At 39.7% G+C, this 13,080-nt stretch overlaps 1 protein-coding gene across 1 annotated transcript in view; it reads left to right on the top strand.

Moving 5' to 3' along the window:
• KLF12 (Kruppel like factor 12) overlaps positions 1–13,080 on the top strand; it is a 460,117-nt gene that overhangs the window by 365,902 nt on the left and 81,135 nt on the right. Inside the window, 1 exon segment of the mRNA XM_036831128.1 lies at positions 11,710–11,772. Coding sequence (XP_036687023.1) covers positions 11,710–11,772 — 63 coding nt within the window.

Genomic DNA, 13,080 nt, shown 5'->3' with positions numbered 1-13,080 from the left:
ACTCTGTAACCTCTTGGGTCAGTGCTACATGAAGCAGTGGAAAGAAAATACCAGTGGCTGGCGGTGGGAGAGGAGGGAATGGTGAATGTGAATGCAATTAATGTAAATGATGGTGTTCAATTGTAGAAGGCCTGGTGCATTTTGGAAGTGCTTATATGGTGGGTGCATTGCTCTTTGTCCAATTCTGTTGGTAAGTGGGTGTGTGATATTTCATATATTCCTTGCCAGTCTCCACAAGCACCTTTAGCCCTGTGGGTACTGATTGATGTGTTTGGCAGCTCTTGGCCTGCGATGCTAAGTTCTAAAATAAAGTGTCTCTGCATAAGTCAGTAAGTCATTTCCTGGCTCTTTTGCCTTAAAGTCCTCCAAGCTTCTTGGCCGTCAGTTTTGGCAGTGAAAGGACAGCCTCTACAGCTGTCTACAGATCAGACTGCTCTCTGATTCAGTACTGAGTCCATCTCTTGGATACCATTCCTTTTGATTTATTTGGTGTCTACTTAAAGACAAATCAGGCTTTATACACACATACAAATCCATAAATTCATTTCTTTTAAACACATTATTAAAATAGAGATAACAGTTACATTTAATTACCAGGTTGAAGTTTCTCTAGCATTTGAAGTTTTACTCTAAGGGAAATGTAAGCTACATTTTCTCCTTAGCAATTGCTTATCACCTTTGGGGTCTACTTTACGCCATTTTCATTATGCCTGTGAACAAAACGATGTAAAATTTTGTCCTACTCAAAGGAAAAATGGTGCAACCCAGTGAGCTGTAACCCCTTCTTGAGAGAACGCTGAATTGTAATAGGTCCAATTTGGGGTGACAGAATGCCCATATTACATACTTTAACTTTGCCTCTTTTTTCAGCCTAAATGAGGCATCTCAAAATTAATGCAGCCAGAGGCAGTAAAAACATTTGAAGTAATTCTTCCAATACTCCAGTTCCTCCACAGAGCACACCAAATAAAAGGCATTAGCAGTGTGACTAATAGAATAACTACCAATCAGAATGTCTGTCAATTCATGAAATTTTCAGCGCCATGCATACTAACAACTAGATCAAAGTATTTCAGTTCACATATTGAAAGTTGGGAACCTTAACACACCATATACTGAATGCTGAAGAATAATATGTCAGACTTATGCAGATGCAAAATGAAGTGAAAAATTGAAGCAACTATCAGTATAGCTCAGGTCAGAGCAGGCATGTGGAATCTATATTACCTGGATAAATGTCAGTTCCACGATATAGGTTGTTGCTCTGTAGACATGATCTAAATTTCCCCCCCCATAGCATTATTTTTATTAACCTTTTATTTTTTTAATTTTTATTATTTTTTTAAATTTATTTATTTTTGGCTGTGTTGGGTCTTCGTTCCTTCACACAGGCTTTCTCTTGTTGCGTGAGAGGGGGCTACTCTTGGTTGTGGTGCGCGAGCTTCTCCTTGCAGCGGCTTCTCTTGTTGCAGAGCATGGGCTCTAGGTGCGCGGGCTTCAGTAGTTGTGGCACATGGGCTTCAGTAGTTGTGGCTCGCGGGCTCTAGAGCACAGGCTCAGTAGTTGTGGCGCATGGGCTTAGTTGCTCTGCGGCATGTGGGATCTTCCCGGACCAGGGCTCCAACCCGTGTTCCCGGCATTGGCAGGCGGATTCTTAACCACTGCGCCACCAGGGAAGCCCTTTGTTAACCTTTTAAAATGACTTCATCTTTTTTTCTTCTACTCCTTTCTACCACTTCTTAGCACACCTGTTATTAGTAATTCTCTACCCAGTGCATGGAAAAGATGATGGTGAAAGCATTAGAATTGTTGATTGATGAGTTTAATTACTAAAAAAAAGTGTGAGAGAGAATGTACACACACAGATATACTCATATTTATAAACTTATAAAATGAATGCTAGCAACAATAACTAACTGTTGAAAAGCATGAAATAAAACAGGGAAAAAGGAGTTCCTAGAAGATCTGCATTGCTTATATTCTTATCCCAGCAAAGAAATAGCACTTTAAAAATGTTTTATTTTTAAATAATTTTAGTCTTAAATAATTTTAATATTTAAAAGTTGCAAAAATACTATAGAGAGTTCACAGATCCCTTTCACTCAGCTTCTGTATGGTTTATATCTTAAATAATAATAGTACAGTTGTCCAAACCAAAAAATTATTATTGGTTCAACACTAGTAATTGAACTGTAGACCTCATTTGAATTTCACCAGTGTCTCCACAGTGTCCACTAATTTTCCACGAATTTCTCCAGAGATGAGGAAGTGATAGACACATCTGTTTTGGCATCCTGGCCCTGGATGGGTCCTGTGCTCAGACTGTGCTGGGCATGGGCTGATGCAGGGTCCAAAGAACCCATCTCCTGTGGGACCCAGGAGACAACACCCAGGCCCATTCCATTTTCATTCACCTTCTCTTCCACTTTATATTTTATCATATAAATACATATTAAATATAAAAGTAAATGCATATTAAATCTGTGTATAAAATTATTATGTACATTCACTTATTTATCTTTCCAGATTATTGCAAGAACAAATCTCAGGGAAAATAAAAAGGCTACTATAACTAGTTCTCATCATCTCCTTCTCTTTAAAGAGCAATATTTAATTGTATCAGATGAAGGGTTCAATACGGGGCATATAGTGGAGAGCTAAGGAGAAAATCATTTCTGCTTCTCACTGAATGATTGCATCTGTATATAACCACAAGCCTGATGAGAAGAATAAATGCAGAGAATAATGAGTCTGTAGTATGGACATGATGTAGGTTGGTGAGTCAGGGAAGGTGCCCTGAGAGGCACTCTTTGAGCTGAGAGCTGAGGATGAGTAAGAGTTAACCAGATGAAGGGGGCAGAGGGCCTGTTGGGGGTTCTATAGAAAAGGAAGAACATAAGCAAAGGCACCAAAACTGAAAGGAGACCAGGGTGATGGGATCACAGAAAGCACAGATATTGTTAGAAAGTGAAGCTAGAGAGGTAGGCAGGGGCCCGATCGTAGGCATTTAGGCTATGTTGAGATCTGGGTCTATTTGAAGAGCAATGAAAAGCCACTAGAGGGATAACAGAGTGAGGAAAAAACAGGTTTGCCTCTTAAAAAGATCACTATGGTGCTAGTGTAAAAAATGGATTGGGAGAGGAAGTTTAGGGAGTAGTGCTGGTAGGAGAGAAGAGTGGGTTAAAATAGGTTGATGGCTGTGGAAAGGAAAAGTGGGTAGGATATAGCAGACGGGCCTCAAAATGGGTTGGATGTGGGGAGAGAGGTTCAGTCAAACTTGATTCCTGGGCTGCTGGGTTCTTTGACGCTATTGTGGTTGGTGCCATTTACTTCCCAAGGTAATACTGAAGGAGAAACAGATTATTTTTGGCTTTTCTGGCATTGAGGGAAGGGTAGAGAAGATCAAGTCTCTTAATCTTGGTCGTGAGATCACATGAGCCTAAATTGAGTCATGAAACTCAACTTCCCATCCATATGTGGGGAATCTCCAGGGTTCCCTGTTATTACATAATCTCCTGCCCCTCCAGACCTGCCAGCCCTTGGCACCCTGAACAATTTGTAGTTTTGCTATGGCTATTTCTACCCTTCCATGCCTCTTCATATCTTTGGATGCCCCTTTCCTCTTCCATAGCTGAAAACTTTTCCTTTAAAACTTACCATATTTATAATCCAAGGAAAACGTCTGTGTCTGCTCCAAAACTTAATTCTGATGCCCTTTTTATCTGCTCCCATGGCCAGCTATCACACTGCACCCTGATGGCCAATCATTTGTCTAAACTCTTGCCGTGCTGTACGCTTCCTGATGTCAGGAATCACGTTTTAATAGATGTAATATCCTCTCCCCTAACACAGTTCACCATGCTTAAGAGCCTAGAACAGTGTCTGGCATAATAGGTGCTCAAGTAATATTTGAATTCATGAGTAAATACTAGGTATGCAATAAATGTTGCTTAAATTAAAAATATACATGAAGTATATACATTGCTTTGTCCAGTAGAGGAAAGATTGATATTTTCCACAACTGACTATCCCGATTACTGATTCCTTTTCAGACATTCATTTATTGATCTGTGTTCTACACCTGCCTTAACATTCTAGCTCAGCTTTCCCCAATTTTTCTAAGAAACTCTCCCTTCCAGGCATATCTTTTTATTCACCTCACACCTTCAATTCACGCTTCTCTTCTTGGAGTATCTTCCTACCGTCGTTCACTTCTGATGATGACATTTTTACTTTTCCTTCATACCCGGCCTAAAGGTCTCCTCAAAACCTTCTCTGTTATTTTACAGTTTGAATTAATTCTAACCTCTTCTTCCCTCCAATAAAACTTGAAATCCCTTTTAATTTTCCTACCCTATTTTATGGTAGTTGCTCCCTCTTTATTTCAACTAGACTGCAAGCTGCCTGAGGGCAGAGATCCTGTCTTAGCCCACAGTGCAAGACTTCATGGGTAGTAGCTGTTAAGGGAAATGTGTTGGATTTAGTTAACATTGATCAATTATTGAAGCTCTAGGTGCTCTGGAGGTGCTCAGTAAAATAGCTCAGCTTTGTAAATCTAAAATGTTTTATCCTTTTTCTACATCTCATTGCTTAACAAGTATTTATTATATGCCTACTCTGTATCATACATTTTGCTAAGCTCTGAGGATGCAGTGGTGACTTAGACATAGCCATTGCCACCCATCCTAGAAGTTCTGGTCTAGTAGGGAAATAGCGCTAATGCTCCAACAGTTATTTATTGGGTGCCCACTTTGTGGCAGGTAAAGGAGTTAATGACAGTGAGTGAAAAGAGAAAAGCTCCCTTGTCCCCTTAGAGCATATCATCTACTTGGAGAGGCAGACAAAATAAACTAAACGTATAAACAACTGTAATCTTTAGTTAATGTGTGCTAAGTATCCTGGGCTGTGAGAACTTGGAGCAAGTTGGCCTAGACATAGAGGTTGGGGAGGGCTTCTTAGAGTTGAGCATCCACTAACCAGGGGACAAGGGGAGAAGGAGAATCTTCAGTGTCACTGCCACAGAGAGAGCAAGTGGGGATGCTGGGAGATGAACCTGGCATTAATTAATGTGATGTAATTATACCAACCAAATGTTCCCTTTTTAGAATTTCTCATTCTGTTGATGTGTAGCAGAAATTCATGTTTTTCCTTTCAAAGCACTATATTTTTAACAAAATTTATACTGTTAAAGTTAACTGTGAAGAAATGATCACATTAATTCTGTATGATGTTTAAATTCAGCCTACTCTTCTGAAAATAACATCAATGGCTCTGCAAAGAGAGAATTAAATACAATGGGAGGGAAAAAGAACTCTTAGAAAATATATGGCATTCCTAATGGTCATCTAATCACTGACTTGATGAAAACTGAGAATAAAAAGGGCCCACTTAGTTTAAATACTGGAGTCATGCTTATATTTTTATTTGGTCAAGTGTAGTGTGTATGTGTGTGTGTGTGTGTGTATTATGATAAAAACATCCAAACCAACCTGAATAATCATGAGAACTTGTATTCAGTACAACTGTGTGTCAGAAGGCAGCAATACCAAGAATTACTTTAAAATTATCTTTCATGTGATTCTACATAGGAAAATTCTGAATCTTAAGAATAATCATGGAGTTTTTTAGAGATTAATCTTTTCTTCCCCAAATGTAGTAAACTGAGTTGTTAAAGTGTGTATTTTGTCAAATAATTGGATCAATTTATGGATGAAAGTATGGGCTACTCATTTTATCACATAACAGAAAACAGTGGATTTAAGGATAGGAAATATGTACATATAATAATTTCTTATTATCTTGTAATGAAAATCTCTAATCTTACTAGATGAGTAATTTGTTACAATAAATATTTTATTGGCCTTTGAAATAATAATTTATTCTGATTTTTCTCACTTAAGCAGCCTCTCTAACCTATGGGGCATGAGAGCATGAAATGGCTCAAATATTATTTCAGGGCTGCACCTGGGTGAATGATGGTGCCGGTTTTGAGCCTGGGAAGATAAGAAAAGGAACACCTTTTATTTTTTAAGGGAAAGGTTGGTCGGGGCTGAAAACCCTGAGTCTCGTGTTGATATGGGGCTAGGGCTGGAGATAGAAATCTGGGAGTCATTGTTATATGGATGGTATCTAAGGCCTGTGGATGGGACGAAATCATCAAGGAGGTGAGGGGAGCTATTTTGGAGATTCCTTCATCTAGGGAGTGAGCTGAAACAGGGCAGAGAAAGGTCATGGGAAAAATGATCCCCAGGCCATACCAATATTTAGAGCTCAAAAGAATGAGAGGAAGAGGCTTAGGCAAAGGAAAAAAAGAAGAGGAGTAAGAAGGAGGGAAAAATGTCACTGATGCCGAGTAGAGAAAGTTTTTCAAGGATGGAGTGATCAGTTCTGTGAGTCACTGTGGAGAATTTGAGAAGATAAGGACTGAGACTTAACCAGTAGATTTGAAAACATGGAGGCTGTTGATGACCGTGACATCGATGGTTTCATCAGACACGTGTGGTCCCGAACTGGACTGGTTTGGGTTCTAGAAAAAATGGGAAGTGAGGAGGTGGATTCATCTTACCATCAAAAACTTAACATGTGGGGCTTCCCTGGTGGCGCAGTGGTTGAGAATCCGCCTGCCAATGCAGGGGACACGGGTTCGAGCCCTGGTCTGGGAGGATCCCACATGCCGCGGAGTGACTGGGCCCGTGAGCCACAACTACTGAGCCTGTGCGTCTGGAGCCTGTGCTCCGCAACAGGAGAGGCCGCGATAGTGAGAGGCCCGCGCACCGCGATGAAGAGTGGCCCCCACTTGCCACAACTAGAGAAAGCCCTCGCACAGAAGCGAAGACACAACACAGCCAAAAATAAAAAATAATTTAAAAAAAAAACAAAAAAACTTAACATGTGTTATACATTATGTGTTTAAATGGTAACACAAATAACGCGGAATTTTCATAAAGAGTTAAGGGGAGAACAAAGTATATGACTGTGGCTCTGTTTCTGGTGAGTCCCCGAAGGCTTAATATTTAGCCCGGTGCCAATTTTAGGCCAGGAAAACCAGTACATTCACTTTGCATCTACTTATACTATAGAATGTTCGGTTGGGCTTAAACGAATGCGAAGTCTCGTTAAGGCCCCTGGTGCTAATTCACTTTATTGCATCCTCTGGGGTAGTGAGGAGGGAATATACATGAGTTTATAAGTATTGGATGATAATCTGGAGGAAGACAGGTCAGACATGCCTGTGTCCAAGTTCTGAGTTTGCTTTTTTCTGTGCAACTCTGGCAACTTACCTAACTCTTCTAAACCTATTTTTCTCAAAGGGAAAATGTGGATACTAATGATATGAGGAGAAAATAAGATAATGTGGCTAAAGAACTAAGCATGGTGTCTGGCACCTAATAGAGGCTTAGTAATGGGGATGACTTTGTTCCTATGATTACTGACTTGTTCTTGAATGGGATACAGCTGAAATACTATCCAATTTAGTAAACAGAAGATAGGTCTTCTAATAAAGAAGACAAAATGAGGTGCCAGAGAGGAAGTCATACCTTAGAAACCACAGTATTTGGTTCATGTTACTCTATGGGTGTTTATTTCTCTTTGCTATTTCCTCGCCTTTAGTGAAGTCATATCAGCATAGTAGTCAAGACTGCAGGCTCTGTAGAGCACATTTATCTCAACCCCCTGGAATTAACTGGATATTCCAGTTCCATCTTCCCCATCCTTTCCTATCCAATCGGCACTGCTAATGATAATAGCTAACATGTATTAACTGCTTCCTGGGTACCAAGCACTGTTCCAAACACTTTAAAACTATGAACTCATTTAAATCGCACAGACCTAGGAGGTGGCCACTATCATTGCCTCCATCTGTGCAGAAATGAGAAAACAGAAGGGCAGACAGGTTAAGTAACTTGCCCTAAGATGACACTGTTGGTAAAATGGTGGAGCCGGAATTCAATCCCAGGCAGCTACACAGTTTGTACTCTTTACCGCTTCATCCTGATTCCACTGGGGGCTGTAAGATTGGATTTAAATTGTCACAGCTTTTCTGCGGTGGGGATAGTAAAAAGGTAGGATGGGCGCCCTTCCCAGCAGTTCATCCGTGATCAATAATTTGCGTTGGGGATCGGGATTTCACATCCCGCCGCCGGCCACCAGCCATTCGGGTAGGTTCAGGAAAACATTGAAAAACAGACTGGTCATATTCCCTTGATTAACTATAAATGTTAGTCATTAAAATACAAGATTGGAGGGTCGGGTCCTTTAGTGCTTATACCCAAAGAAGGAAGAATCATTTTTGTGTGAAGGTATCTAAAAAGTTCTCACATGCTAAGCAGAAAAGCTAAATTAAGCCTTGTGTTGGGTAAAATTATAAACATGCTGTCTGCCTCAGATGAGTAAGTGTATATAAATAGAACAGTTGGTGTAACATGGCCTTAATGTTATAGCTTCCTTTTTTCTGTGTAATGTAAATTACCAAATGCGAGCATTTCCATCTGACCTAAACTGTCAGTCTCGGAAGAGCACATTGTAGGATTGAATACATGTTATACAACAACCAAGATTGCCCTTTTCTTCAGCCTGGTGATTTTTTTTTTTCTTTCCATATCCAGCGGTTAGTACTGAGGCCTGAAACCCTTACTTACAGAACAAAGTGGCTTAGCAGTAATCGAGCCTGTGTGAGGCTAAGAGAAGAATAATGAACACTCCCTGCAAGCTTCCTGCCTAGATGCAGGTGCAGGAATCAGGAGGTCATGAATAATGCATGACATGCAGATTAGATGGTGGTTTCTCCTACTGGGGTTTTGACTTTGCTACCTGCCTAGCTGCTATATGTGGAAAGAAGGTAGACGAAGGCAAAAAGTGTCACAGTTTAAAGACAGAGCTCACAGAAACACTGCATATTCTTTTGCAGAAATGAAATTGGGGAGTAGCTGAAAGGCAAATCTTTACGGTCTGCTTTATCAGATAAAGTAAGCTCCAGGTTATCAATTTACTCACTTTGGGAAGGGAAAAAACCCTTCTTGTTTTACCATTTCAAGAAACCTTATAATTATTTGGTCATACACACACAATCAGGAATTCTTTGAAGACTGTTAAACAATTACAGAAATTATCCACTTACAATATTTGATCTATGGATCAATGAAGTTTTGCTAAAAGATACAATTACTTAGAGAATATTGTAATTATAGGTTAAACAGACCCGTTTTTTCCCACTGATATATGCAGTGAGAAGCATCAGTACTTCTATATCATCAAACTTCACCTGGTGGAATTATCATGATGACTAGAAATAGGGTTAAGGAGGAAGCAACATGAGGTAAACATTTAATGGATGCAGAGCAAATTAAAGAACTGCGAGTATGTGGGCTATTACTCCTTCACATTTTATTTAGGCAGTAGGAGTCTGACACCCCAGGGGGTATGTAGGCAAGGTTCAAGAGGATTTCCTGCATTTTCCCTTAGGTCAGGGAACTTTAACTGGAGAGACAGTTTTTGGCTCACAATTCCATTTTGATGACTTTGTTTCAAACAGACAGACTGAAAGAAAAAAGAAAGCAAAAAAAAAAATGAGTCTTGCTACCTTGTGTATAATTCTTACACATTTTTATTGCGTGTTTGTTCTCTCTCTCCCCAATTTGGGGTACTGGAATATGAGCTGGCTTTCATTTCTAGCTGAGTCTGTCATTTCCGATAGGCCCCCCTGTGGCCAGATGCCAGGACCAACAGGTGATCCTTGTGGCTGCAAAACAGCAGGAAGTGGGCCGTGCTTGAATGAGACAGTTCACCAGAGGGGCTGTCTGGCCTCTCTCCATCTTTCTGCATAATTAACAACCCCTCCCCCATACGGAGCAGAAAAATCTGGGCTGAGCAGCTCAGCTGCAGAATCCATTGAGAAGTGCTGTGAGGAAAAGAATGTTAATAAGGGATGTTGGAAGAAATAAGCCTTCTGAGTGCAAAGTGCAGCCTGGCTCTGGATTTACGGAAAGACTGCATTTGGCCCTTCTGAGGGGCTAGAACCGTACTGTCCGTTTTGAAATGATTCTCACTCGCTGAACAACTATGGAGAACTGGGATTCTAATCAACCTTGGGGCTCTTGGTTCTAACTGGACTTTAAGACCAATTTAAAATCCCCATTTTGTTTCTTGTCTTGTAAATAGAATAATGTCTGAGACATAAAGGGTAAAGATAACACAAGCTTAACGACTGCCTAGATCTCACAAGTACCTAGTAAAGATAGGTACTTTACCAGGAAGCAGGAAGGTGTCCACAAGGACAGGAAGTAGAGCAAATTGTGCTGCCGGTAAGTGACCCACAAAGAGGTGGAGGTTCATGGAGGTTCAGCAGCTAGCTCCTGATTGGAAGATATTAGCAGTTCCTAGAAATTTCAACTATTTCCAGTGGATGACTCCAACCCTGGAAGCTTGTAAAACAATATAGTCTTTACTATCTTTTCCCCATAATTTAGCTAAAGGTTTGAAATGACTTTGTTTTCTTTAAAGCCCGGCTGGAGAGTATCACATCTAGAAGACCTTCCTCCTAGAAATAACTATTCACCTATCCTTTCTCCTCCATTCCCACAGATTCTGTGCCTGGACATTTGGATGAAGTTATTGTAGGGGAGGGAAAAAAATTTTTTTTCCTCTACGCTCTCATGTTCGGGCTCTGGGGGCCTGCAAATTAAACTGACAAAAGATAGATTAGCAAGAGGAATAAAAATCAAAACAGTTTATTTATACATAAAACATGCATGCATACATGCAGGCAGGAATACTCAGTGGTGAGTAACTCAAAGGGGTGGTTAAAATTTGAAGCTTATATACCGTTTTAACAAAGGGTAATAAATTGTAGAGAAGTGCCTTGTCAAAAGAAAAGGGGGTCTGGACGTTTAGGGGGGCTAAATTTTAGGAAGGTGACTAGGAAATGTATGGGGGAAACTAATGGTATATAAGGGTTGTTTATGTCAGCTCATCTCAATACCATTTTTGGTGATAAGAGTTGTACATTGTACTCCGCTTCCTGGTATGGGGTGGGGGAGGGAACGCCTTTAAAAATGAAAATTTCCTTTACAAAAGGGAAATGTATGCCCTGCTTTTAGGCATATAAAGGGAAGGTAGAGAGCTCCTCCTCCTGTTTCTGTTTGTGGTTGCCTTCAAATGAAAATAATCCTTATGCCTCAGTAGCGTATTTTGGGGTGGCGTATACTGATCCCCTTCATTATCTTGCTTTTCAGGGCTTTAAATCTGGAAGTTGACTGAGGGAGTGTATACTTAGACTGTCTCTTCGTGTCCTCCTTATGGAAACAGGTAGCAGAAAGGGCTCACTGAGGGCCAGCACCAGACCTTACATTACCTTTATGCACTCCTAAACCTGGCAAGGATTAGGTAGGCAGCAGTAACTTTTTGTTGGACTGAATGAATGAATCAACTTACTAAAACTGGTCCTGTTTTTGGGGGGGATCTTCACAGTCAACACTGTGACAAACACTTTTTATGTTAAAAGTGGTGCAGAAGGAAAGAGAGAGACTGACTGCTGGTCTGTAGGCATAGGAATTTAACTGCATCCATTTACTAAGAGGTGCTCAAGTTCTGGGGCATTTTATATTAAGCAAATCTAAAAGAGATCATTTATAAGCCAGATCACTTTTTATTTGTTCATTTATAATCAGGAAAATGCTTTTTCAATGACTGGATTACTCTCATCTCCTACAGGGTACATCCGTCCCCAGTATCAAGGGTCCGGGGAAATCGAATGAATAATCAGAAGTTTGCTTGGTGAGTATACAGTCTAGGTGATGAGAATTTATAAGTCTTATGGGAATTTTTAATAGGACTGTGTTAAAAGAGAATTATTCCTGCTTTCTCTGTAGAGAATTCATTTCTACTGACTGAACTACATTATTTCCCTTTCCTTTGGAAAATTCTAAACAAACACGAATAGAGTTCCTTTCCAGCCAAAGCGTCTTCACTCACCAAAAACTGAGTGCAACATTTTTTTTCCTAACAGATATGGCATGTTTCCAAGGATTATCAACTGTTACATTTTTAAAGAATGTTTCCCATTTTTAGAAGACACTTTTTTAGTAAGATTTAGACAACAACTCGGATTTTTCTCAGGTACCAGCTTCTACTTCTCGTGAAGATTTTCATAGTAAATTAATCTATTAAATTAATTATGATGATTACTGTTTAGATGCCCTTTTTCTGACCTTAGCCTTAAATATCAAGGGATTTGTTTTTTAATTTGGGGAATACAAAGATCTTCTTTCACTGACTAGTTCTTTTTTTTGTTTGTTTTTTTACATCGTTATTGGAGTATAATTGCTTTACAATGGTGTGTTAGTTTCTGCTTTATAACAAAGTGAATCAGCTATACATATACATATATCCCCATATCTCCTCCCTCTTGCGTCTCCCTCCCACCCTCTGTATCCCACCCCTCTAGGTGGACTGACTAGTTCTTGAACAAAAATAGAGATGGAACTTATCAGATATGACCTGAAGAGTTATTTCAACCACAGAACATTGATTACTGATTCCTTAAAGAGGGAATTTAAAGTGTTTCACAAATGTTTCATATGAAACAAACGAACAAAAATCAATGTAGATTTAAAATCTGTACTTGTTTACGTTACTCCATTCTCCAAAATTAACCTTTCCACACATAGTGTATCTTCAAAAAAAGGAAGGAGGGAGCAAAGGAAGGGAGGGAGGGAAGTAGGGAAAAGAAAAAAGAAAAAGAAAGAACTGATCTGTGTACTGTCTTACTTCAAAGGTGAATGGACATTTACAGGTCTCCATTCTTTTACTTCATTGAATTGCACTTAGAATGGGATTTTGATTAAAAACTATGGCATTTTTTTTTTTTAGGTATGGGAAGATGATTACCAAAGATTGAGCTTCCAAATTAATTTTACTCCTAAATTGGGATTATTTTTAGACACAAAATAATGATTCTTTGAATTTGAATAGTGCCTAATCAGCTTGCCTCCCTTCCCCCATTAAATCTAATTAACCCTCACAGTAGCTTGGTGATGTTAAATATTACGCTTTTCTTTTTCACAGAGTGGGAAATGGAGTACA

The sequence above is a fragment of the Balaenoptera musculus genome, chromosome 18 (genome assembly GCF_009873245.2).
Source record: "Balaenoptera musculus isolate JJ_BM4_2016_0621 chromosome 18, mBalMus1.pri.v3, whole genome shotgun sequence".
Classification (NCBI taxonomy): Eukaryota; Metazoa; Chordata; class Mammalia; order Artiodactyla; family Balaenopteridae; genus Balaenoptera; species Balaenoptera musculus.
The sequence above is the reverse complement of the archived record's forward strand: the minus strand, read 5'-3'. Positions and strand labels throughout refer to the sequence as shown.